Genomic DNA, 27962 nt, shown 5'->3' on the forward strand with positions numbered 1-27962 from the left:
CCGGTATCTGCGCATGTGCAGTGCTGCGAGCGCGCCGGTGGCCGCCCTTCCCCCACCACCAGCCGCGAGTGGGTGACAGAGCCCCCGTCTCCGCGCGTCTTCGCCGCCCCGCGCCGTGACCCGCTGTGGCACTGGGCCACGAGTGGAGACTGCGCCCCTCCAGGTACGAGAAGGCCTTCCAGGTAGCTCCGCGCGGCCTGGGGCCGAGGGGAAGGAGATGAGGGATGGGCTCGTGCCCGCGCAGGGTGGGAGCCCAAACTTCGGCGACTCATAGGCGGCGGTGACCTTCAAGGCGGCGTCCGAGGTTGCCTGGCGCCCTCCTCCGAGCGGGGCCGGCGGGGCAGGCCTCGCCGAACGTTCAGGGGCGGGGACGGCTGCGGGAGGGCGGCTGCCAGGCTTCGCCTTCTTCTCTTTGTCAGGAGATGCGCCTCAGACGGGCGGCGAGGGGCTCGGGCCGCGCGCGAGCGAGTCCGGAAGCTCCGGCGGGCGCGCGCGGGGCGAGGCCCCAGCGGGGCGTGGTGGGGGCGTGGTCTGACACACCTGGCCACGCCCCAATGCCCGGAGCCTCGCGTGTGGAGGAAGGACTGGAGCCTGAGCAGGTGCTGATGGTGGAGAACCGTGATCCCTTTGTCAGAGGGTCTTCAGTGAGGTGTCCCACTGATACTTGCATCCACCCCGTGACTTCCAGCGTTATCATCTCCGTCGCTACCCCAGGAACACGGGAGGCTCAGAAGGGGAAAGTGATTTCCCTAAGGTCTCACAACCCAGGGGTACTTTATGTGAGCAGCAGATATTTTTTCTTTTATCTTTTGGTTTTACTCGCTGGTAGATTTTGCCATGTACACGTTTTGAATTTCTCTCGGGTGGAATTTACAGTTCTTTCCGTTTGGGGCACCGAAAGTCTTCACCACTTTGAAATACGAAAGTTTTCCCATGATTCTGGTACAGTCATGCTCTGCATAACAATGTTTCTGTCAACGAGGGACCTCATGTAAAATGGTAGTCCCATGTGATTGTAACACTGTATTTTTTTATTGTACCGTTTCTTTCTCCTTAGTTTTTTCTTTTTTTTTTTCTTTTCTTTTTTGAGACGGAGTCTCACTCTGTCGCCCAGGCTGGAGTGCAGTGGCGCGATCTCGGCTCACTGCAAGCTCCGCCTCCCGGGTTCAAGCAGTTCCCTGCCTCAGCCTCCCAAGTAGCTGGGATTACAGGCCTGAGCCACCACGCCTGGCCAGAAACAATTTATTGATGTAACTGTTCCTCTAAATACTGCTTTAGCTACATCACTTAAATTTTTTTTTTTTTTTTTTTTTTTTTTTTTTTTTTGAGACGGAGTCTCGCTGTGTCTCCCAGGCTGGAGTGCAGTGGCGGGATCTCGGCTCACTGCAAGCTCCGCCTCCCGGGTTCACGCCATTCTCCCGCCTCAGCCTCCCAAGTAGCTGAGACTACAGGCGCCTGCCACCACGCCCGGCTAGTTTTTTGTATTTTTAGTAGAGACGGGGTTTCACCATGTTAGCCAGGATAGTCTCGATCTCCTGACCTCGTGATCCACGCGCCTCGGCCTCCCAAAGTGCTGGGATTACAGGCTTGAGCCACCGTGCCCGGCCTCAGATTTTTATATCTTGTATTTTTATTTATTTATTTTTTTTGAGACAGAGTCTCACTCGGTCACCCAGGATGGAGTGCAGTGGCACTCACTCAGCTCACTGAAACTTCTGCCTCCCAGGTTCAAGCAGTCCTCCTGGCTGGGATTACAGGTGCCCGCCACCACACCTGGCTGATTTTTCTATTCTTAGTAGAGACGGGGTTTCACCATGTTGGCCAGGCTGGTCTCGAACCCTTGACCTCAAGTGATTCTCCTACCTTGGCTTCCCAAAGTGCTGGGATTACACGTATGAACCACTGTGCCCAGCCTTTATGTTGTGTTTTCATTACCATTCAATTCTAATTTTTTTACCTTACCTTGTGACTTCATTTTTTACCCTTTAGTTATTTAGATTGTATTGCTTAATTTCCAAGTCTTTGGAGATTTTCCAGATCTTTTTATATTATTGATTTATAGTTTAATTCTGATTTGGTCAGAATACTGTGTTACAAATTTCAGTTATTTTAAATTTGTTGTGATTTGTTTTTGTATTTTTGTCTCATTTTGTTTTAGTAGAGACAGGGTTTTGCCATGCTGGCCAGGCTAGTCTCAAACTCCTGGTCTCCAGTGATCCCCTGGCCTTGGCCTCCCAAAGTGCTTTACAGGCAGAAGCCACTGCACCAGGCCTGCTGTAGTTTGTTTTAAGGTCGAGGATGTGATGATCTCCCTGGGTAACTGTTTCATGCATATTTGAATAAATATTGGGCTGTTGATGGTAGACTCTTCCTTGATTGATTGATTGAGACAGGGTCTGTCTCTGTTGCCCAAGCTGGAGTGCAGTAGTTCAGTCACAACTCTGCAACCTCAAACCTTTTCCCTCAGCCTCCCAAGTAGCTAGGACTCCAGGTGTGCGCCCTGATCCTTTTGCCTCAGCCTCCCTAGTAGCTAGGACTCAAGGTAGGAGCCACCACACTCGGCTAATTTTCTGTATTTTTTGTAGAGACGAGTTTCTGCCATGTTGCCCAGGCTGGTCTCAAACCCCTGGGCTCAAGCAGTCCACTCACCTTTGCCTCCTAAAAGTGCTGGGACTACAGACATGAGCTACCATGCCTGACCCTCTTTTTTCATTCTTTTTTTTTTTTTTTTTTTTTTGAGACGGAGTCTCCCTTTGTCGCCCAGGCTGGAATGCAGTGGCACCATCTTGGCTCACTGCAAGCTCCGCCTCCTGGGTTCACGCCATTCTCCTGCCTCAACCTCCGAGTAGCTGGGACTACAGGCACGCACCACCACGCCCGGCTAATTTTTTGTATTTTTAGTAGAGACGGGGTTTCACCATGTTAGCCAGGATGGTCTCGATCTCCTGACCTCGTGATCCGCCTGCCTCGGCCTCCCAAAGTGCTGGGATTACAGGTGTGAGCCACCGCGCCCAGCTTTTTTCATTCTTTTATCTTTTTTTTTTTTTTTTTAATTTCCTGACTTCTACAACTGATCATCCTTTTACTTTGAATGTAGCTATGTCTTTATATTTAAAACAAATTGCTTATAGACAGCATATGGTTTGGTCTTTTTTTTTATATAATTTGACCTCTGTTATTTAATTGGTGTGTTCATACCAATTATTGATATAGTTGTATTACAATATACCATCTTGCTGTTTTTTTTCTGTTTTTCTCATTTGGTCTTTGTTTCTGTTTTCCTTTTTTCTGTCTACTTTTGGCTTAAGTGGGTCTTTTTTATAATTACATTTTATCTCCAGTGTTGTCTTACTGTGTATTTGTAAACATTTAACAAAGTTTTTGGTTGTTGCTCTCAAGTTTAGTGGAACTTTAAAGATATCATACTGTTTTATGTCAGTATACTTGCAGCATTATACTCCCAATGTCACCCTCCCGTCTTTTTTGTTATCGTTGTCATACATTTTACAGCATATTGACATATGCTGTAAACCCACAAAACTTTGCTACTATTCTTGCTTTAGATAATCTTTCACAGTGATTAAAAGCAAGAAAAAGTATCTATTATGTTTATCCTTATTTTAACCATTCTCAAGAGATTTTCATTTGTGTAGATTCAGGTTTTTAATATCATATTTCTTCTATTTAAATAACTTGATTAAACATTTCTTCTAGTACAGGTCTACTGATAATGAATTTGTTTGCTATGTTTTTGTTGTTTGAAAAAGGTTTTTGACTTCAGTATCATTTTTGAAAGATTTTTTGCTGAGTATAGAATTCTAAGTTAATAGTTTTTGCTTTAGTTGCTTTTTTGTTGTTGTTAAAGCACTTTAAGGATGTCACTACTTTATTTTCTGGCTTAGTTTCTGATAGGAAGGTGGCTATGATTCATTATCTTGATTTTTCTATATGTAATATGTCTTTTTTCCTCTGTCTACTTTGAAGATTTTAACTTTGGTTTTCAGTTGTTTGGATACGATGTGTCCATGTGTTTTTGTTTGAGTTTAGTTTTTGGTATTTTCTCTGTTTGGATAAATTATCTGAGTTTCTTGGACCTGTAGTTTGATATTATTATTTTTGGAAAATTCTTGTGCATTATGTCTTCAAATACTTCTTTTCTCCTTTTGGAATTTCAATTACATGTTTATTAGACCATTTGGTATTGTCTCACAACCCTCAGATGCTCTATCCTTTTATTTTTTTCTTCCATTTCTCTTTGTATTTCAGTTTGGGTAATTTATTCTGACCTATCTTCAAGTTTACTGAAACTTTTCTTAGCTCCTTTGTCTACTAACGAGCCTGCTGAAAGATCATCTCTGTTACTGTACTTTTCTTTTATTTATTTATTTATTTATTTTTGAGACGGAGTCTTGCTCTGTCGCCCAGGCTGGAGTGCAGTTGCTGGATCTCAGCTCACTGCAAGCTCCGCCTCCCGGGTTCACGCCATTCTCCTGCCTCAGCCTCCCGAGTAGCTGGGACTACAGGCGCCCACCACCGCGCCCGGCTAATTTTTTGTATTTTTTAGTAGAGACGGGGTTTCACCGTGTTAGCCAGGATGGTCTCGATCTCCTGACCTCGTGATCCGCCCGTCTCGGCCTCCCAAAGTGCTGGGATTACGGGCTTGAGCCGCCGCGCCCGGCTGTTACTGTACTTTTCTTTCTCAGCATTTCCATTTGATTTTTTTCTTGAAGTTTCCATCTCTGCTGAAATTCCCTATTTGTTTATTCATGTTGTCCACCTTTTCTAGTAAAGCCTTTAGTATATGAATCATAGTTGTGTTAAATTCCCTGTTTGATAATTTCAGCAGTTGAGGGTTCTACTGATCGTTTTGCCTCTTTTGAAAGTGGATTATCTTAGTCTTGCCTTTATGGGTGTCTGATAATGTTAGATTGAAGATAGGTGCAGTAAGTATGATATTTTCTGCCCCTTCTGAAGAGGCAGAGGGACTATCCCAGGAGGTGGTATGTTCCCAGGTGGTCTCTAGGGATTTCTAAACAAGTCACTCTAGGAGTTGTAAGGCAGGTCAGACCTTTAATAACAATGCCTTTCTTTTTCGTCTATTCCAGTTTCGCCTTCATAGTTCTCTGCCTCTCCCAAAAACTGCAGAAAATGAACAAATCCCAGGTGAGTTGTTTGTTTATTCCCCATTTTGCTTTTCAGTGCATTTAAGGAAGTTTATAAGGATCCAGAAAATGAAATAGAAAAGTATGAATAAGACACAAGGGAAACACAGTAAGAATAACTGATCAATACCAGCAGCCAAAAAGCAAATTGAGTTAATTAAATGTCTTGCATTGGTTATGAATACTAGTTCTTTGGTTCTGTACATTAGGTCTGAATGCATTTTATGGACCTTCATGTAGATGGTGTTTTGGACAGCATCCCCAGAAACAGCCAAGTTTGAAACGGTTATCACTTTATCTATGGTGGTTTCATATAACATTCCTCAGTGCAAGTGCAGAAGATTACTGTATGTATTTGGTTTTTCCAGTCAGATTAGCCTAATGCCAGAGAATGCAGTAAATATGTGGGTTTGTATTTAAATCCCCCCACCCCAAGCAGGTGCCACTGTCATTACTTTCTTGTGTAACTATCCAGAGCTTATTTGTACATATTTACACAAGTACAAATAAAAGCACAAACATAAGATAGCATGTTAATCATACTTTTCTGTTTCTATGCGTTCTGTTTGAATAGATTTCATTTTTTTAGAGCAGTTTTGGGTTTACAGAAAAATTGAATGGGGAATGCAGTGTGTTCTCATATACCCCCTCATTCCCAACCCCTACCCCCAGTTTCCTTTATTATTAATATATGTATTAATGTGTATATTGTTACAGTTGATGAGCCAATATTGATATGTTAAAGACTGTAGTTGGCCGGGCGCGGTGGCTCAAGCCTGTAATCCCAGCACTTTGGGAGGCCGAGACGGGCGGATCCCGAGGTCAGGAGATCGAGACCATCCCAACATGGGCTAACATCGTGAAACCCCGTCTCCACTAAAAAATACAAAAAACTAGCCGGGCGAGGTGGCGGGCGCCTGTAGTCCCAGCTACTCGGGATGCTGAGGCAGGAGAATGGTGTGAACCCGGGAGGCGGAGCTTGCAGTAAGCTGAGATCCGGCCACTGCACTCCAGCCTGGGCGACAGAGCGAGACTCCGTCTCAAAAGAAAAAAAAAAAAAAAAAAAGACTGTAGTTTACAGTAGGGATCACTCTTCATATGCATTCTGTGTATTTTGACCAATATATAATGACACGTATCCATCACTATGACATCATACAGAATAGGTTCACTGCCCTGAAAATCCCCTGTGCTCTGCCTATGCACCCCTCCCTCTGTCTCCCTAAGTCCCTAACACCCACTGATCTTTCTACTGTCTCATCTCCCTAGTTGTGTCTTTTCTAGAATGTCATGTAGTTGGATTCATGCAGTAGGTAGCCTTTTCAGATTGTTTTCCTTCACTTAGAAATATACATTTAAGGTTCCTCCAAGATGGAGAACATCCTGGCTAACACCGTGAAACCCCGTCTCTATTAAAAAAAAAATACAAAAAATTAGCCAGGAGTGGTGGCAGGCGCCTGTAGTCCCAGCTACTTGGGAGGCTGAGGCAGGAGAATAGGTGAACCCAGGAGGCGGAGCTTGCAGTGAGCCAAGATAGTGCCACTGCACTCCAGCCTGGGTGACAGAGTGAGACTCTGTCTCAAAAGAAAAAAAAAAAGAGAGAGAGAAGGTTCCTCCCAAGTCTTTTCTTGGCTTGATAGCTCATGTCTTCTTAGTACCGAATATGTCTTGTTGTGATGTACCATGGTTTATTTATCCATTCACATGTTGAAGGAACCCATAAACTTAGTGGCTTCCAGGTTTTGGCAATTATAAAGAAAGCTGTTGTAAACATCTGTGTGCAGGTTTTTTGGGGGCATGTTTTCAACTCATTTGGATAAATACTAAGGCCCCTGGATCATATACTAAGAATATAATTAATTTTGGCCCGGCGCGGTGGCTCAAGCCTGTAATCCCAGCACTTTGGGAGGCCGAGACGGGCGGATCACGAGGTCAGGAGATTGAGACCATCCTGGCTAACACAGTGAAACCCCGTCTCTACTAAAAAAATACAAAAAAAAAACTAGCCGGGCGAGGTGGCGGCGCCTGTGGTCCCAGCTACTCGGGAGGCTGAGTCAGGAGAATGGCGTAAACCCGGGAGGCGGAGCTTGCAGTGAGCTGAGATCGGTCACTGCACTCCAGCCTGGGCGACAGAGCAAGACTCCGCCTCAAAAAAAAAAAAAAAATATATATATATAATTAATTTTGTAAGAAGCTGTGAAACTCCCATGTGGCTGTACCATTTTCCATTCCCAACAGCAATAAATGAGAGTTTCTGTGACTCCACATCCTCACCAGCATTTTGTGTTGTCAGTGTTCTGGATTTTAGCCGCTTTATTTATTTATGTATTTATTTAATTTAATTTTTTTTTTTTTTTTTGAGACGGAGTCTTGCTGTGTCACACAGGCTGGAGTGTAGTGGCACAATCTTGGCTCAGTGCAACCTCCACTTCCCGGGTTCAAGTGATTCTCCTGCCTCAGCAGTAGCTGGGATTACAGGTGTGCACCACCATGCCTGGCTAATTTTTGTATTTTTAGGAGAGATGGGGTTTTACCATGTTGGTCAGGCTGGTTTCGAACTCCTGGGCTCAAGTGATCCACCCACCTTGGCCTCCCGAAATGCTGGGATTACAAGCATGAGCCACTGTGCCTGGTTATGGTTTGTGTTTCAATCTCTTAATTATGTGATTTGATTTTGTTTTGTTTTTGAGACAGGGTCTCGCTCTGTCACCTAAGCAGGAGTGCAGTGGTGTGAACGACTCACTGCAGCCTCGACTTCCTGGACTCAAGCAGTCCTCCCACCTAAACCCCTGCAAGTAGCTGGGACTACAGGCACATGCCGCCATGCTCAGCTAATTTTTTGTATTTTTTTGTACAGATGGAGTTTCGCCCTGTAGCTCAGGCTTGTCTACAACTCCTGAGCTCAAGCAATCCATGCCCACCTCAGTCTCCCAAAGTGCTGGTATTACAGGTGTGAGCCACCGTGCCTAGCCCAATTCTGTGTTTTTTAAATCACTCAGTAACGTATCTTTGAAGTATTTCCATATCAGAGCATAGAGAGTTTACTCATTCTTTTTTTCCCCTAATCAATTGTGTAACACATATACAGAATAGTATATTAAAACATAACACTTTTTATATGTGTTATAACAACATGTATAACAAATATATATCCATTAAAGAATAATAATAAAATGGGTGCCCGTGTATGCACCCAAGTTAAGAAATAGAACATTATCTGTTCTTATGAGAAATTTTCTGATTGAATCCACCTAGTAGATAGCCACTATCTTGATATTTTTCTTATTAGTTCCCTTGCTTTCCTTAGAGACTTTGCCACTTAGATATATTCTGTTTTTTTTTTTTTGAGAGACAGAGTCTTGCTCTGTCGCCCAGGCTGGGGTGCAGTGGCCGGATCTCAGCTCACTGCAAGCTCCGCCTCCCGGTTTCACGCCATTCTCCTGCCTCAGCCTCCCGAGTAGCTGGGACTACAGGTGCCCGCCACCTCGCCCAGCTAGTTTTTTGTATTTTTTAGTAGAGACGGGGTTTCACCGTGTTAGCCAGGATGGTCTCGATCTCCTGACCTCGGGATCCGCCCGTCTCGGCCTCCCAAAGTGCTGGGATTACAGGCTTGAGCCACCGCATCCAGCCAACGCCACTTAGATATATTCTTAATCTAATATTCAGTTGATAACCTATAACTGGAATTAATATCACTTATATATAGTCTTAATATAAAATTTAGTTAATAAACTATAACTGGAATTAATATTGCCTTGGTTTGTTTGCATAATCTTTTGTCTGATTGGTGGAGGTTTTTATTTCCTTTCAGACGTGAGATCTAAAAGATGCAACCGTGGGCCCTTTGCCAAGACTTAGATTATCATTTATTTTTAAATTACACTAGCTAGTGTTAGCTAAGAAGAAGTGAAAGCGCTCATGTATTGCTGGAGGTAGTATAGAATGATACAGCCTTACTGGGAGCAATGTGGCAACACCAAGCAAATTTAGCAGTGCAAAGCAACTGTGTCTAGAAATTTGGCTACTGTTGGGGCCAGGCATGGTGGCTCATGCCTGTAATCCTAGCACTTTGGGAGGCCGAGATTGGTGGATCACTTGAGGTCAGGAGATCGAGACCAACCTGGCCAACATGGCGAAACCCTGTCTTCACTGAAAATACAAAAAAAATTAGCTGGGCGTGGTAGCATGCGCATGTAATCCCAGCTAGTCCGGAGGCTAAAGCAAGAGAATCACTTGAACCCAGGAGGCAGAGGTTGCAGTGAGCTGAGATCATGCTGCTGCACTCCAGCCTGGGCAACAGAGTGAGACTCTGTCTCAGAGAAAAAAAAAAAAAAGAAAGAAAGAAATTTTGCTACTGTTGGACAAAGGCTCCCAGGAGAAGATAAGCTGAGTTGAATTTCCAGGTATAGCCTGGCTTTGACTTTCCTGAGAGTTTACAGAAGTCCTGTTTGGGGAAGTCATTGGCAAGATCATGAGAAGCAGAGGGCTCAACACAGTTGGGCCATGTGACTGGGTCAGAGTGTAGACCAGGTATTGAAGTTTTGGTGGGAATATAATTAGAGGGAGTGGGATGCTGTGCGGTTTCTGCATCTTGGTTCACTGGTGAATGGCCACCTCGCAGGAGTAGATTAAAGCAGCACACTTCTGTGACATGAAATGAGTGTTCTCATCTGATCCAAGGCAGTCTGGTGTGGAGGGGAAAGACAGATGCCGTCAGAACATGTTCGCGATCAGCCAAACCAAGTACAGATAAGAATCTGGGCCAGGCTTACCCAGGCATTCTGCTCTCAGGTTAATAAGAAGTTGGTACAGTGGCCGCAGGTATCTTGTTGATGACAACCCTCAAAATGCCAGCTTTTGAATCACTGTGTTCCAATCTTTACTACAAGCAATGTGGTGATAGTAGAGAATCAATGCTATTCTGCCATCTCCCATTCCGCCATCTCCTTCCTACTCCTCCTAGGGATTTCCTTCTGGTCTCTCGTGGTGATCTTTTGTCTGCCGCCTCTCTTTTTTGGATTACTGTTGTTTTATTGAAGTACATGCTTCTGTAGCTTCTTGAGAAAGGGTTTGTGAGAGGCACAGTTTTTAGGATGAATTTCCGAAAATGTCTTTTTTTTTTGAGACAGTCTCACTCTGTCTTCCAGGCTGGAGTGCAGTGGCACAATCTCGGCTCACTGCAACCTCTGCCACCGGGTTCAAGCGATTCTCCCCTGCCTTAGCCTCCTGAGTAGCTGGGATTACAGGTGTGTGCCACCACATCTGGTTAATTTTTGTATTTTTGGTAGAGATGGGATTTTGCCCTGTTGGCCAAGCTGGTCTTGAACTCCTGGCTTCAAGTGATAGGCCCTCCTCAGCATCCCAAAATGCTGGGATTACAGGTGAGAGCCACTGCACCTGGCCCTCATTCTGTTCTGGTATTTGATTGATAGCTAGGTATGAATGTGGATTTGCCCATTCATCTCTTTAGTTCTGTCAGTTTTTGCTTGATATAATTTGAAGCTTTGTTAGTCATTGCATATATGGTTATGGATGTGTGCACACATAAGATTCTGTCTTCCTGATGGATTTATCCTTTTATCATTTTGGAATTCCCCTCTTTAACCCTGATAATACTCCTTTTCTGGTATAAATAAAGCCATTCCTATGTCTTTTTTTTTTTTTTTTTTTTTTAGGACCAGATCTGGCTCTGGTACCTAGGCTTGAGTGAAGTGGCTTAATGTTGACTCACTGCAGCCTTAAACTCCTGGGCTCAAGTGATCCTACCAGTAGTTGGAACTACAGGCGTGTACCACTATGCCCAGGGAATTTTTGTATTTTTCTTTTTGGTAGAAATGGGATCTTGCCAGGTTGCCCAGGCTGGTGTCAAACCCCTAGGCTCATGGGATCTCCCTACCTCAGCCTCCCAAAGTGCTGGGATTACAAATGTGTACCACTGTGCCTGGCCCATACCTACTTTTTTAATGATTAGTGTTATGGTATTTTTGCTTCAACCTATTTATGTTCATGTATTTATAGTATATTTCCCCTAAATAGCATGTAGTTTGGTCATGGTTTTGATCCAGCCTGTTTCTTTTTCCTTTTCTTGAGACAGGGTCTTCCTCTGTTGCCCAGGCTAGAACTTAATGGCATGAACACAGCGCACAGCAGCCTCAACTTCCTTGATCCAGCCTATTTCTGTCTATTTTTTTTTTTTTCTTTTTGAGACAGGATCTCTCTTTCTCACCCAGCTGCTGTGCTGGAGTGAAGTGGTGTGATCTTGGCTCATTGAAGCCTCAACCTCCTGAGCTCAAGCACTTCCCCCACATCAGCCTCCTGAGTAGCTGCGAGTACAGGCCTGTGCCAGTTAATTTTTATTTTTTAATTTTTTTGTAGTGTTGAGATCTTGCCTCCCAAAGGGCTGGGATTATACGTGTGAGCTACCATGCCTGGTCTATTTCTGTCTTTTAATTGATTTATTATTTTATTTGTGATTTATTTTTTATAGGCATGGGTGAGTTTAAGTCTGTCATTTTGCTATTTATTTTTAGTTGTCCTGTGTGTTCCTATTTTCCCTTTTATCTTAAGTGGTTGCTGTAGAGATTACAGCTTATAATCTTTACTGAGCACCTCTATAATATTTTGCATAGTACTTTACAGGTCGTCTGAAGTGTTTATGGGTTAACTAATATATTGGTACTCTCTGCATCTGCCTCTTTTGGGTTGTTTATCTCTTGATTGTTTTTGTCTTGTCTTTTTTTTTTTTTTTTTTTTTTGAGGCAGGGTCTTGCTCTAGGGGCTTGCCCAGGCTGGAGTGCAGTGTCTTGATTTCCATTCACTGCAACCTCTGCCTCCCGGGCTCAAGTGATCCTCCCACTTCGGCCTCCTTAATAGCTGGGACTACAGGCACATGCCATCATGCCCAGCTAATTTTTGTGTTTTTTGTAGACATGGAATTTTTCTGTGTTGTCCAGGTGGGTCTCGAACTCCTGGGCTCAAGCAATCTACCCACCTTAGCCCCCCAACCTGCTGGGATTTCAGGTATGCACTGCATGCCTGGCCTCATTGTTTTTGTTTGCTTGCTTTCTTTTTCTTTCTTTTTTTCTTTTTCTTTTTTAACAGGGTCTTGGTTACCCCCAGGCTGGAGTACAGTGACACGCTCACAGTTCTCTGTAGCCGTGACCTCCTGAGCTCAAGCAACCCTCCCACCCCAGCCTCTTGAGGAGCTGGGTCCACAGACATGTGCCACTATGCCCAGCTAATTTTTGTACTTTTTTTAGATGGGGTTTTGGTATGTTGCCCAAGCTGGTCTCAAACTCCTGGGCTCAAGCAGTCCACCTGTCTCAGCCTCCCAAAGTGCTGGGATTACAGTCATGAACCACTACACCTGGCCCTGGTTTTGCTTTTTCACATGTCTAGCAGTTTTGTTTGTACGCTGGATATGTTGAATGATACATAGCTCCTTCTAAAAAATGTTAGGTTTTGTCTGCCAGATAGCTAAATTATTGGCAGATGATTCTGATCCCGTTGGGGCATGTTTTAAGATTTGCAGGTGTGGGTCTGTCAGTTTGGTCATACTCCTTTCTCCTAGGGTATGGTCCATCCTTCTAGGGCATGGCTTTTCTGGCATCTCAACTGTTTGCCAGTATCTCTATCTTGCTGGATTCAGACTGTCCTAGCTCCTCAGCACTATGCAACCTCTGATATCTCTACTCAGCTTTCAGTCTCCCAGTCATTGCCACTAGTTCTCTTGGAGGCCTGTCTTCCCCCTACACATATTAGGAACTAGCCAAAGATCTGAGGTGAATCTTTATGCAGAATGTTAAGGCTTCTTCTCTATGTCTTTCTTAGCTCCATCACCCTGTGTCTTAATCCATTTTTGCTGCCATGGTAGAATACTTGCGACCAGGTAATTTGTAAAGAACAGAAATTTATTTTCACGGCTGGACAAGGTGGCTCATGCCTGTGATCTCAGCACTCTGAGAGGCCAAGGTGGGTGGATCATTTGAGGGCAGGAGTTTGAGACCAGTCTGGCCAACATGGCAAAACCCCATCTGTACTAAAAATACAAAAATTAGCCAAGTGTGGTGGCACTTGCCTGTAACCCCAGCTACTTGGGTGACTGAGGCACGAGAATCACTTGAACCTGGAAGGTGGAGGCTACAGTGAGCTGAGATCACGCCACTGCATTCCAGATTGGGTGACAAAGCGAGACTTTGTCTCAAAAAAAAAAAGTAAGAAATTTATTTTGTCACAGTTCAGGAAGCTGAGAGTCCAAGATCAAGGTGCCGGTGAAGGCCTGGTCTGTTTTTCCAAGATGGCACTTTAAATGCTGCATCCTTCAGAGGGGAGGAGTGCTGTGTCCTTGCATGGCAGAAAGCAAAAGGGCAAAAAAGGAGATGAACTCCTTTCATCAAGCCCCTTTAGAAGGGCACCTGACCCCATTCACAAGGGGAGGAGCCTCCATGACCCAGTCACCTCCCAAAGGCCACACTTCCCAATACTTAATTGGGGATTAAGTTTCAACATGAATTTTTAGAGGGGACAGAAATACTCAAACCATAGCCCTGCCCCTAGATCCTAGTTGCTTTACAGACCCAAACACCAGTTTGTGTTTTTTTTTTAATTTATTAATTTTTGAGATAGAGTCTCGCTCTGTCACCCAGGCTGGGGTACAGTGGCATGATCTTGGCTCACTGCCACCTCCATCTTCTGGGTTCAAGAGATTCTCCTGCCTCAGCCTCCCGAGTAGCTGGCACTACAGGCACGTGCTACCACGCCTGGCTAATTTTTGTATTTTTAGTAGAGACAGGGTTTCTCCATGTTGGCCAGTCTGATCTCGAACTCCTGGCCGCAAGTGATCTCCGTGTCTCGGCCTCTCAAAGTGCTGGGATTACAGGCATGCGGCACCGCACCCGGCCAACGACACTCACTTCTGCTTGGGCTTTGTTTTTCTGTGCCATGGTTCAGCATCATTGTGAATGCGTGGCTCTCCTCTCCTCGTATATGCCTTTTGGTAATTGTAGCCCTACAGTGATTGCTCTTCTGTGCTTGCAAGTAATTATTTTATTTTGTCCAGTTTTTATGGTTTGCCTCTCTGATAATTTTGAAAATACTGCTTTCCGGCGTAGTCAAGAGGTCTGAAGGCTTTCAATCTACTTACTTGTAACCTGTTCTCTCCTGAAACTCACAGGCTTTTGTCTTTGCAGCCAGTGTTCTGAGATTTCCTTAGGAATTTTTTTCTTCTGTTTTACGTGGTAGATTATAAGATTTATTTCACGGAAATACAAATAAAGCATAGTAGTTTTATGAAAAAAATTATGAAAATTATGAAAAAATTTTATGAAAAATATATGTGTATATATATACATTTTTTTTTTTTTTCCCCGAGACAGAGTCTTACTCTGTCACCCAGGCTGGAGTGCAGTGACACAATCTCGGCTCACTGCAGCCTCTGCCTCCCGGGTTCAAGCGATTCCCCTGCCTCAGCCTCCCAAGTAGCTGGGATTACAAGTGCCCGCTACTGTGCCCGGCTAATTTTTGTATTTTTAGTAGAGACGGGGTTTCCCCATGTTGGCCAGGCTGGTCTCGAACTCCTGACCTCATGTGATCCACCCGCCTCGGCCTCCCAAAATGCTGGGATTACAGGTGTGAGCCACAGCGCCCAGCCAAAATATTTTTATGTATTAAAATAGTTGAAAGTAACTTCATGGCCGGGCGCGGTGGCTTAAGCCTGTAATCCCAGCACTTTGGGAGGCTGAGACGGGCGGATCATGAGGTCAGGAGATCGAGACCATCCTGGCTAACACGGTGAAACCCCGTCTCTACTAAAAAATACAAAAAGCTAGCCAGGCGAGGTGGCGGGCGCCTGTAGTCCCAGCTACTCGGGAGGCTGAGACAGGAGAATGGTGTGAACCCGGGAGGCGGAGCTTGCAGTGAGCTGAGATCCGGCCACTGCACTCCATCCAGCCCAGGTGACAGAGCGAGACTCCGTCTCAAAAACAAAAAAACAAAAAAAGAAACTTCACTATGGTTCAACTTTTGAGACAGAGTCTCACTTTGTCACCCAGGCTGGAGTGTGGTGGTGTAATCTCAGCTCACTGCAGCCTGGAACTCCTTGGCTCAAGCAATCCTCCCACCTCAGCCCCTCATGTAGCTGGGACTACAGGTGTGCACCATCATGCCTGGCTAAGTTTTTGTATTTTTTTTTTTAGAGATGGGATCTTGCCCTGTTGCCCAGGCTGGTCTTGAACTCCTTACCTTAAGTGACCCACCTGCCTTGGCTCCAAAGTGCTAGGATTACAGGCATGAGCCACTGCATCCGGCCCAAGTGTAGGTCAACTTAATTATCCGCCTGTTTTGCTATCTAGTCAGTGCTTAACATTTTGACATGTTTCCATGTATTGTGTATGTTGAAGTTTTTTTAAAATATAATTTCAACTTATTTCAGATTTGGGGGTACATGTGCAGATTTGTTACATAGATATTTTTCACGATGCTGACGTTTGGGATATGATTGATCCTGTCATCGAGTAGTGAGGATAGTACCCAATAGTTTTTGCTTTGTCCCCCTCCCTTCTCTACCAGTAGACCCCAGTGTCTCTTGTTACCATCTTTATGTCCGTGAGTACCCAGAGTTTAGCTCCCACTTATGAGGATATGCACTGTTTGGATTTCTGTTTGTGTTAATTCACTTGGGATAATGTCCTCTATCTGCATCCATGTTGCTGCAAAGGATATGATTTCATTCTTTTATATGGATGGGTTTTTAAATTTATATTACTTGTATTATATTACATTTTAAATGTGTTAAAATGTAATTTTTTTGTTTGGTTGGTTTTGTTTTCTTTGAGACAATCTCGCTCTGTCATCCAGGCTGGAGTGCAGTGGCATGATCTTGGCTCACTGCAACCTCTGCCTCCTGGGTTCAAGAGATTCTTCTGCCTCAGCCTCCCGAGTAGCTGGGATTACAGGCACCCGCCACCATGCCTGGCTAATTTTTGTGTTTTTAGTAGAGACAGAGTTTCACCATGTTGGCCAGACTGGTCTTGAACTCCTGACGTAATGATGCGCCTTCCTTGGCCTCCTAAAGTGTTGGGATTACAGGCATGAGCCATTGCGTCCGGCCAATGTTTTTTATATTACAAAATTCATACATTAATTTTGTCCCTTACTGTCTCTGTCATATGAGGATCTGCCCTCCCCAGCATGCTGGTTTTTTTTTTTTTTTTTTTTTTTTTTTTTTTTTTTTTTTTTTTAGTAGAGTCTTGTTCTGTTGCCCAGGCTAGAGTGTAGTAGTGTAGTGGCGTGATCTCGCTCACTGCAACCTTTGCCTCCCGGGTTCAAGCAATTCTCCTGCCTCAGCCTCCTGAGTAGCTGAGACTACAGGTGCCCACCACTATGCCTGGCTAATTTTTGTATTTTTAGTAGAGACTGGGTTTCACCATGTTGACCAAGCTGGTCTCGAACTCCTAACCTCAGGTGATCCACCTGCCTTGGCCTCCCAAAGTGCTGGGATTACAGATGTGGCCACTGCACCTAGCCTTTTTTTTTGAGACAGGGTATTGCTGTGTCTCCAGGGCTGAAGTGCAGTGGCATGATCACGGCTCACTGCAGCCTTGACCTCCCAGGCCCAAGCTGTCCTCCTACCTGAACCTCCTGTGTAGCTGGGACTACAGGTGTTCACCACCACGTCCAGCTAGGTGTTTTGTTGTTGTGGAGACAGGGTGTCGCCATGTTGCCCAGGGTGGTCTCAAACTCCTGGGCTCAAGCAGTCCTCCTGCCTCATCCTCCCAAAGTGCTGGGATTACAGGCATGAACCACAGCACCAGCACTGTTCATGTCACCTCAACTCAACCCTAACATTTTGACCATTACAGTCAGTCTTTCCATCTTAGAGATAACCAGTATGTTTTGTGTGGGTGTACCCATGCCCTTTGTTAAATCACTTTTATATTGCATGAACAGGATTATATAGAATTTTGGGTCATATTATGTGCATTTTTTGGAATTTTAATTATTGATGTTCCTTTGACAGCTTTCAGTGCCTTCTGTTTTTAGGCTTTGTTACTTTGTTTATATTTTAGCTAGATCATTGAAGTTTGTGGTGTTTTTAAAGTTTGCCTCTTGTAAAAATTATATATAAGTTTTTGTTTTTTTGTTTTTTTTTTTGAGACGGAGTCTTGCTCTGTCGCCCAGGCTGGGGTGCAGTGGCCGGATCTCAGCTCACTGCAAGCTCCGCCTCCCAGGTTTACGCCATTCTCCTACCTCAGCCTCCCGAGTAGCTGGGACTACAGGCGCCCGCCAACCCGCCCGGCTAGTTTTTTTGCATTTTTTAGTAGAGACGGGGTTTCACCGTGTTAGCGAGGATGGTCTCGATCTCCTGACCTTGTGATCCGCCCGTCTCGGCCTCCCAAAGTGCTGGGATTACAGGCTTGAGCCACCGCGCCCGGCCAAAAATTATATATAAGTTTTTAAACCCTGAAGGTCTTAGTCTTTTAGCAGAAATTTATCCCATTTTAGGCCGGGCGCGGTGGCTCAAGCCTGTAATCCCAGCACTTTGGGAGGCCGAGACGGGCGGATCACGAGGTCAGGAGATCGAGACCATCCTGGCTGACACGGTGAAACCCCGTCTCTACTTTAAAAATACAAAAAACTAGCTGGGCGAGGTGGCGGCGCCTGTAGTCCCAGCTACTCGGGAGGCTGAGGCAGGAGAATGGCGTGAACCCGGGAGGCGGAGCTTGCAGTGAGCTGAGATCTGGCCACTGCACTCCAGCCTGGGCGGCAGAGCGAGACTCTGTCTCAAAAAAAAAAAAAAAAAATTTATCCCATTTTATTTTGATTACTGATTTTATCTCCTTTTCCTTCTCTGCTTGTCATATTTCTACCCTTTAAAGGTTTACGTTACTTTTTCAGTACTTACCTATTTTAAACAAAAGTTAATTAGAATTTTTCTTCCAAACGTGGTACTTCTTCCTGCCCCAATGTCTTTAAGTTGATGACATGCGAAAATTAGTTTAATACTTCGTTCCCCATTCCATATTTGTATACTTTTAATATGTTTTACTGGTTTGCTATTGCTTTTTTTGCACATTCAACTGATTCTTGCTAGGGTTAATTTTGGTTTTGGTACATCTTTTAATAGTAGTAATAATGCCTAATACTTGACATCTGTTGTGTACTAGTCATCATTCTAGACTCTACATCAGGGGGTGTCAAACTCTGGCCAGTTGTCCAAATGGGCTGCTGCCTTGTTTTTGTATGACCCACAAGCTAAGAATGGTTTTTTTAAATTTTTTGAGACAGAGTCTTGCTCTGTCACCCAGCCTGGAGTGCAGTGACGCAATCTCTGCTCACTGCAAGCTCCGCCTCTCGGGTTCACACCATTCTCCTGCCTCAGCCTCCCAAGTAGCCGGGACTACAGGTGCCCACCACCACTCCTGGCTGATTTTTTGTATTTTTAGTGGTAACAGGTTTCACCTTGTTAGCCAGGATGGTCTCAAACTCCTCACCTTGTGATCTGCCTGCCTCGGCCTCCTAAAGTGCTGGGATTACAGGCATAAACCACTGCGCCTGGCCAAGAATGGTTTTTAATTTTAGTGGTTGGGGGGGAATATCAAGAGTATTTTGTGCTGTGAAAATGATTTGAAACAAAAATGATAGATCAAGTTGGTTTTTTTTTTTTTTTTTTTTTTTTTTTGAGGTGGAGTTTCACTTGTTGCCCAGGATGGAGTGTAATGGCACCATCTCAGCTCACCGCAGCCTCCACCTCCCGGGTTCAAGCGATTCTTCTGCCTCAGCCTCCCAAGTAGCTCGGATTACAGGCATAAGCTACTATGGCCGACTAATTTTGTATTTTTAGTAGAGATGGGGTTTCTCCATGTTGGTCAGGCTGGTCTTGATCTCCTGACCTCAAGTGATCCACCCACCTCGGCCTCCCAAAGTGCTGGGATTACAGGCATGAGCCACCACGCCCAGCCTCCATAAATCAAGTTTTGTTGGAACACAGCCATGCCTATTTGTTGATGTGTTGCCTGTGCCTGTTTTTTTTTCTGTTTTTGTTTTCTTTTTTGAGATGGAGTCTTGCTCTGTCTCCCAGGCTAGTGTGCAGTGGCGAGATCTCAGCTCACTGCAAGCTCCACCACCTGGGTTCATGCCATTCTCCTGCCTCAGCCTCCCGAGTAGCTGGGACTACAGGCACCCGCCACAACGCCCGGCTAATTTTTTGTAATTTTAGTAGAGACGGGGTTTCACCGTGTTAGCCGGGATGGCCTTGATCTCCTGACTTCATGATCCGCCCGTCTCGGCCTCCCAAAGTGCAGGGATTACATGCATGAGCCACCGTGCCCGGCCGCCTGTGCTTCTTTTTATGGTATGACGGCCAAGTCGGTTTGTTTTAGCAGAGACTACATGTAGCCTGAAAAAAACATCAAATAGTTACTTGACCCTTTGTAGAAAAAGTTTGTCAACCAACTCATTCTAGATATTTTCAGCACTTTGAAGATTTGTCTTCTGACTTCCATTGTTTATGTTGAGAAATCAGCTGTCAAGTTTTTTGTACCTCTGAAGACAATACCTCTTTTTTTCCTCTGGGTTTTTTTCTGAGACAGTCTTGCTCTGTCACCCAGGCTCAAGTGCAGCAGGGATTACAGGCGCCCGCCACCACGCCCGGCTAATTTTTATATTTTTAGTAGAAACGGGGTTTCACCATCTTGGCCCTGAACGCCTGACCTTGTGACCCACCCACCTTGGCTTCCCAAAGTGCTGGGATTACAGGCCTGAGCCTGGCCTCCTCTGGGGTTTTAAAATCAGTTTTGTTATACTCTGAGTGGGTTTTTTGGTTTGTTTGTACTTATTGTACTTGGGGTTGGTGGTTTTAAAACTATAGCCTGTTGTGAGGTGTGCTGGAAAATTCTCATCTATTCTCTCGTCAAATATTGTTTTGACTGCATTTTGCCCCTCCTCTTGGGACTCCCGCTGCAAGTATATTAGACCTTCTCAGCTCGTCCCATGTATCTTTTAGGCTCCTTAATGTACCTTTTGCATTTCAGTGTAGATATTTACTGACATTTTTTGACTAATCATTTCAGCTGTGTCTGGCCTGTTAAATTCAATCATAAATTAAAAAAAAATTTTTTGTACAATTTTTATGGCTTCAATAGGGGGATGGGGGGACAGAGATCCTTACTTGTACCTGATATTTTATAGTTGGAAGTTGATTTTCTGCCTTTAAGTAGTCAAAGTTTTAACTCTTTAACATCGATATCACAGAAATAATGCCTATGTGAGCTTTATTAAAAGCACACTGGTAACACTGAATACCTAATGTGCTTGTCTCACAGTACACATCTTGAGCGCAGAAACAGTGGTGCAGTCTTGGCTCACTGCAGTTTCTGCCTCCGCCCACCATGTAGCTGGGACTACAGGCATGCGCCACCACGCCCAGCTAAATTTCTTTTAGTAAAGATGGGATTTCACCATGTTGACCAGACTGGTCTCGAACTCCTGACCTCAAGTGATCCACCCCACCCCCCACGCCCAGCCTCCCAAAGTGCTGGGATTACAGGTGTGAGCCACCATGCCTGGCCAACAGTGTTTTATTAATCTGAGACACCTATCAAATATGACAGTGCCAGAGATAATGGGAATCTGAATAAATCTCAACTATTTATAAAAATATATTTTGGGCCGGGTGCGGTGGCTCAAGCCTGTAATCCCAGCACTTTGGGAGGCCGAGACGGGCGGATCACGAGGTCAGGAGATTGAGACCATCCTGGTTAATACGGTGAAACCCCGTCTCTACTAAAAAGTACAAAAAACTAGCCGGGCGAGGTGGCGGGCGCCTGTAGTCCCAGCTACTTGGGAGGCTGAGGCAGGAGAATGGCGTGAACCCGGGAGGCGGAGCTTGCAGTGAGCTGAGATTTGGCCACTGCACTCCAGCCTGGGCCACAGAGCGAGACTCCGTCTCAAAAAAATAAATAAATAAATAAATATATATATATTTTGGAAGATATGAAAAAAACGGTGAACAAGATGTATCGTTGGTGTAAATATATAAATTTTCATGGTGAATGACTTACAAAGTTTTCATCTATCCTTTCTGTATCACCAAATGATCATCTTAGGATGAATAACAATATGCTGTTTTAGGGATCAGTTTCATTCACGGATGTGACTGTGGACTTTACCCAGGAGGAATGGGAACAACTGGACCCCTCTCAGAGGATCCTATACATGGATGTGATGCTGGAGAATTATAGCAACTTACTTTCAGTGGGTAAGGATGGTTTTCAGGTACAGCTCACCGTTTTCCTAGAAGTATTTATGTCCTGTCTCAGTGAACAGAAATGAGCTTCTGAATTACTAAATGTTTTTGGCCTAAGTCTTCAGGTGTTAAACCTGAGAGATCTTGCAGCCTTTAAAGCTCTGTCTCTCCTTTCCTTCAAGGCTTCTGAAGTCCGAGCAGTTATGAGCTACGTCCCATTAGTAAACTGCTGTCAAGCCATAGGCAATTTTCAAGTTGGAGCAACAAGAAGAGTTTTGGGTAGCATAGAGTTGTCAACTCAGAACGTTTTAGGGGAATATGACAGGAGAAAGGGAGAAGCAGAAGCCAGTGGAATTAGTATCCAGGAGATTATGAGCAGCTCAGTACCTTTGAAATACTTTTCAGGAATCTGTTTTTCGAGTCCCTAACCCTTAAATATAGCTGAGGAGACATGACCTGTACCTTAAGTCTCTGAATCATACCTCCAAATGTCCGTCTCCCCTGCTTACCTTTTTTTTCCTGTTTAACCTTAGATATTTGCCTTTCACACTTGAACCCTGGTACTTTCCCAACACGTCTTAAACTTTTGTTGTAACTAGTTGCTCTTTCATTAGCATTCTCGTTTTGCCAGAATGGTAACATTTGTATTTTAGCTCTTAGGAATCGGTGTGGTGGCCTTAAGATAGGTTTTTCAGTGTGAGAGTGACAGTGTTGTCCTGGAAAAAATGGCAGCAGGATCACAGTAACATAACCAATAATAACGTAAGATGACGGTCTGGGTTGTTGCTGGGTAATTTTAAATTGATTTTAGCTTTTTAGATGTAGGGGTACATGGGTATATTCTGTGATGCTGAGGTTTGGGTTTGATTGATCCTGACACCTAGATCGTGAGCATGGTACCCATTAGCTTTTCAACCCTTGCCTCCCTTTCTCACCAGCCATTCTGTCTACTATTGCCATCTTTATGTCCATGAGTACCCAGTGTTTAGCTCCCATTTGTGAGCCTCCATGTTGCTGAAAAGGACAGGATTTCATTTTTTATGGCTGCGTAGTGTTGTATCTTGTACATGTACCGTTCTTTTCCAGTCCACCATTAATGGGCACCTAGGCTGATTCCATGTCTTTGCTATTGTGCATAGTGCTGTGATGAACCTACAAGTGGGCATGTGTCTTTTTGGTAGAATCTTTTTTTTTTTTTGAGACAGGTCTCATTCTGTCACCCAGGCTAGGGTTCAATGGTGATATCATGGCGCACTGTAGCCTCCACCTCCTGGGCTCAAGTAATCTTCCCACCTCAGCCTCGAGTATCTGGGACCACAGAGGCCCTGTTAATTTTTACTTTTGTAGAACAAGTACTGTAGATCCTGACCTCAGGCCAGGCGTGGTGGCTCCTGCTTGTAATCCTAGCATTTTGGAAGGCCGAGGCAGGAGGTTCATCAGAGGTCAGTTCAATACAAGCACCAACAACATGCAACCCCATCTCTACTAAAAATATAAAATAAGCCGGGCATGGTGGCGTGTGCCTGTAATCCCACCTACTTGGGAGGTGGAGGTTGCAGTGAGTGGAGATCACACCAATTGTACTCCAGCCTGGGCAAGAGAGAGAGACCCCCATCTCAAAAAATAGTAAGAACTCCTGACCTCAAGTGATCCTCCTGCCTTGGTCTCCCAAAGTGCTGGGATTACAGGCATGAGCTGCTGTGCCTGGCCAAATGATTTTTAATGGGATTGCTGGGTGAAGAGGTAGTTTTGAATTATTTGAGAAATCTTTAGACTGTTTTCCACAGTGGCTGAACTAATTTATAATTCTCACCAACAGTGTGTCTTAGCCTTGCCTGTATCTGTTTGACTTCTTAATAATGAACCTGGGTAACTTGATCCTTAAGATTCTGAACACATTAAAAGTAGGCTGGGCACGGTGGCTCATGCCTGTCATGTTGAGAGGATCCTTTGAGCCCAGGAGGTCAAGGCGCAGTGAGCTATGATTGTGCCACTGCACTCCTGCCTAGGCAACAGAGGGAGACCCTATCTCAAAATAAATAGGAATGGAAGAAAAGTAGGATATGATAGTGCAAACATGTTCACTCTCCCAACAACTTCAGTAGGAAAAAAAGCAATAAAACCAGCAGCCGTCAACGATCCTGTTGTAAGGGTTGTATTTTTCTTAGAGAATGAGTTTCTAGGTTTTACCATTTGCAAGATTCTTACTTTGAGATTTGGAGCTCTGCTGTATGGCTGTCACTGCAAACCTAATGAGAAGTGCTGCTTTCTGGAAATCATTTTGGTAAAGATGAACAGAAGAGAAAAAGGTGAAAAAGCTTAGAACCATGCAGACTGGTGCTGGTTCTACCATAGTAGTCTGAGTTTAGCAAATAATACTCTTGCTCGAGATCTGCGTAGGTATTTTCCCTTAATTCCCTCATCTACTTACTTTCTCCGTCTCTGTGCTAACTGCAGTGTCCTCAAGAATACTATATATCTCCATCTCTGGAATTGCCAGCCTTCTCATATTATTTGTGTTCTGTTTTCTGTCTTATTTCACCTTCTCTGCCCACTTTAAGGTCATTTTGTCATCTGGCATTGCTACTTGTATTGATTTTGGTTTTGTTTTTTAACCACGTGGGAATTTAGCATAATCACTGGGAATTTGAAATTCTTGTCCTCTGTGATAATTAGGACATAACAAGATTTTCTATACTAAACATCACATGTGTTTTTCAGTATCTCTGCAATCCAGTATGCGTTCCAAATCTTGCTATTATCTTTCTCTTTCAAAGTTTGAAAGGAAACATTTGCGCTGGGAATTTTTTAATATTGGGAGACTGGGTCCCAAACTAAAGAGTCTGCCCTGTGATTGAACACTTGTGAAGACTTCGCATCTGTAACATGACAGCAGAGGCGTTGACAAGGTTCTTTTCATTGTGCTCTATCCTAGAAGTGTGGAAGGCTGATGACCAGATGGAGAGAGACCACAGAAACCCAGATGAGCAGGCAAGGCAATTTTTAATTCTTAAGAACCAAACCCCAGTTGAGGAAAGAGGTGATCTCTTTGGAAAAGCACTTAATCTGAACACAGACTTTGTTTCTTTAAGACAAGTACCCTATAAATATGACTTATATGAAAAAACTTTGAAATATAATTCAGACTTGCTTAATAGTAATAGAAGCTATGCAGGAAAGCAAACTGATGAGTGTAATGAATTTGGAAAAGCACTTCTCTACCTGAAGCAAGAGAAAACCCACGCTGGAGTACAATATTCTGAATACAATAAAAATGGAAAAGCCCTCAGCCATAAAGCAGCCATTTTTAAACATCAGAAAATAAAAAACTTGGTTCAACCTTTCATTTGTACTTACTGTGACAAGGCTTTCTCCTTTAAGTCACTCCTCATTAGTCATAAGAGAATACATACTGGAGAAAAACCATATGAATGTAATGTATGTAAGAAAACCTTCTCCCATAAGGCCAACCTCATCAAACATCAGAGAATTCACACTGGGGAGAAACCCTTTGAGTGTCCGGAATGTGGAAAAGCTTTTACCCACCAGTCAAACCTCATTGTACACCAGAGAGCACATATGGAGAAGAAGCCCTATGAATGCAGTGAATGTGGAAAGACGTTTGCCCAAAAGTTTGAACTCACCACACACCAGAGAATTCATACAGGAGAGAGACCCTATGAGTGTAACGAATGTGCAAAAACCTTCTTCAAGAAGTCAAACCTTATCATACATCAGAAGATTCACACGGGGGAGAAACGGTATGAGTGCAGTGAATGTGGAAAATCCTTCATCCAGAACTCACAACTCATTATCCACATGAGAACTCATACAGGAGAGAAACCCTACGAATGTACTGAATGCGGCAAAACTTTCAGCCAGAGGTCAACTCTTAGATTACACTTGCGAATCCACACAGGAGAGAAACCATATGAGTGTTCTGAATGTGGGAAGGCCTTTAGCAGGAAGTCCCGACTCAGTGTCCATCAGAGAGTTCATGTCGGGGATAAACCCTGAAACTCCAGCCAGGTTGTACTGTGGAAAACTCCTGCCAGAACTCTTCAAGCGGGTGAGAAGCCTCATGACAGTTTTGAGGAAACATGGGAATTCATACTGAGATGCAATCTCTCAACTCAAAAATGTATTAAAAATAGGATCCCATGAGAACATTATACTGGAAGTTACATGTGATACCCAGCTAAAGAATACGTATCAGAATATATCCAGTTGTAAATAGCCATACCCAGTTGTACTACAATGAGCTTTTAAAAATCTTGAATGAATTGAGTATTCTAGACAGCAGCATAAGAGATATACAAACAGTATCCTATGAATTTAGTGGTTTTATGTGGATATGCCACAAAACACAAGTGGTATGTTTTAGATCTGCACATATGAATTTAGCATAATCACTGGGAATTTGAAATTCTTGTCCTCTGTGATAATTAGGACATAACAAGATTTTCTATACTAAACATCACATGTGTTTTTCAGTATCTCTGCAATCCAGTATGCATTCCAAATGAGATTGCATTCCAAATGAAATGTGTAACAGATTTAAAGTAGCATGGAACCTACGTCTTTCCCTACTGCTTGCTGGCATATATAAGTTGGTATGAACATTGTTTTTGAGCTGCCTCTTACGAAACAGAAGACAGTGTTGAAGTTTTCCCTGCTTCTGGTTTGCTGAAGATTTTCTAGAAGCACTATTTATACAAATATGCAAATGTGAAATAATTGATCTATAGCGTGAAGCAGGCAGACATGAGTTGTACTACTCAGTATGCACCACAGAATAAGAGTTTGCCATGTAAAGACAATATCCCCATTCATCATGCTCTTATTTTCCAGTGGGATATTTGCATACAAATGCATGTCTATTACCAAAATATTGTGTAACACAGACAGAAACTACCTGTTGTCTTTCCTTGTTTCCCTTAATATTTCATGAATTGTCTAGCAAAAATGGTAGGATGCTTCTATAGTTCACAAATGTTACATTTCAGAGACCTTAGAGGAAACATTATTTTAAGTAACTATCAAACTGTTTCATTTTTAAATTTTTCATGTGTATAACACCCCTTTAGAAATGATTTTTTACGGCCGGGCGCGGTGGCTCACGCCTGTAATCCCAGCACTTTGGGAGGCCGAGACGGGCGGATCACGAGGTCAGGAGATCGAGACCATCCTGGCTAACACGGTGAAACCCCGTCTCTACTAAAAAATACAAAAAACTAGCCGGGCGAGGTGGCGGGCGCCTATAGTCCCAGCTACTTGGGAGGCTGAGGCAGGAGAATGGCGTGAACCCGGGAGGCGGAGCTTGCAGTGAGCTGAGATCCGGCCACCGCACTCCAGCCTGGGTGACAGAGCGAGGCTCCATCTCAAAAAAAAAAAAAAAAAAAAAAAAAAAAAAAAAAAAAAAGAAATGATTTTTTACAATATTTTGTTTAAAGGAGGTTGTCTACTTCCTTGAGTTGCACTATTGCCAACCTAAAACATTTCCCTTTGGAACATGACTTAAAAGTTATTACCTTTCCTTTAAATGTTTACACTTTTATAAAAGTCAGATTTTTCAGTGGTCTCTCCATATATGAAGAATTTTTGTGTAACTCAAAGATATGCTTTTATAGACTTGATTTCAAAATTTTTTTTTTTTTTTTGATATGGAGTCTCACTTTTTCACCCAGGCTGGAGTGCAGTGGCCCTATCTCGGCTCACTGCAAGCTGCAACACCCGGGTTCACGCCATTCTCCTGCCTCAGCCTCCTGAGTAGCTGGGACTACAGGCGCCCGCCACTGCGCCCAGCTAATTTGTTTGTATTTTTAGTAGAGACGGGGTTTCACCATGTTAGCCAGGATGGTCTCGATCTCCTGACCTTGTGATCCGCCTGCCTCGGCCTCCCAAAGTGCAGGGATTACAGGCGTGAGCCACCTCGCCCGGCCTTGATTTCAGATTCTTAAGTTCAGCCGTTCCCTGTCAATCACAAATCATGTATTGGAAATTATAAATGGCAACCAAAAACTGGCTTTTAAAAAATATTTTTGGATATTATTAACGTGCTGTCACTATATATGAATTTGAGTGACTTTCTGAACAGATTTATCCAGAACATCCGTAGCCCAATAAGCTTTTGTCTAAGTTATCTTACCTACTCACAAAGGAGGGGAAAACATTTTCATATGCTGCTTTTAGAAATGTAAATTGTAACAGCCTCCTTAGAAAATATTGTGACTCTGTTTTAACATTAATATACTCTTCAACCTAGGAATCTCCTGGGAATCTATCCCTAAGGAAAAAAAAGTGCCAGTACTTAAGATTATATGTTTACCAATGTATATTGTATTTTTTGGTAAGGACCGAAAGAAAAAAGACCATCAGTAAGGGAATGGATGAATAAATTGTGGTAAAAACATACCATGACTGATGGTATTTCCTTGAAAAGAATGTATGGGAACAAACTCCAAACTCCTCTAGGTCAAATGAGGAAAGCAAGAGGTGAGAGAGAGAGTGTATGTGTGTGTGTAGCAGTTTTTATAAAATAAAGATAAACCCATATA

General features: G+C 43.8%; 1 protein-coding gene across 17 annotated transcripts; it reads left to right on the top strand.

Annotated features, from left to right (window-relative positions):
- The first annotated feature begins 43 nt into the window (after positions 1–43).
- On the top strand, positions 44–27962 carry ZFP1 (ZFP1 zinc finger protein). Of its 17 annotated transcripts, none has more exons than XM_015126612.3 (6): positions 44–163; positions 420–779; positions 5106–5163; positions 21291–21417; positions 24341–26475; positions 27326–27962. In XM_015126612.3, exons 3-5 carry the CDS (start codon positions 5149–5151, stop codon positions 25420–25422), a joined length of 1224 nt encoding a protein of 407 aa, XP_014982098.1. In that variant the 5' UTR covers positions 44–163; positions 420–779; positions 5106–5148; the 3' UTR covers positions 25423–26475; positions 27326–27962.

The sequence above is a fragment of the Macaca mulatta genome, chromosome 20 (assembly GCF_049350105.2).
Source record: "Macaca mulatta isolate MMU2019108-1 chromosome 20, T2T-MMU8v2.0, whole genome shotgun sequence".
NCBI classification, from domain to species: Eukaryota; Metazoa; Chordata; class Mammalia; order Primates; family Cercopithecidae; genus Macaca; species Macaca mulatta.

Bases quoted from the DNA above. Each gene is read 5' to 3' on its own strand.
- ZFP1 (XM_077983976.1), top strand. The intron at 21,418-24,340 runs GTAAGGATGGTT...GCTCTATCCTAG, and splicing joins TAGCAACTTACTTTCAGTGG to AAGTGTGGAAGGCTGATGAC.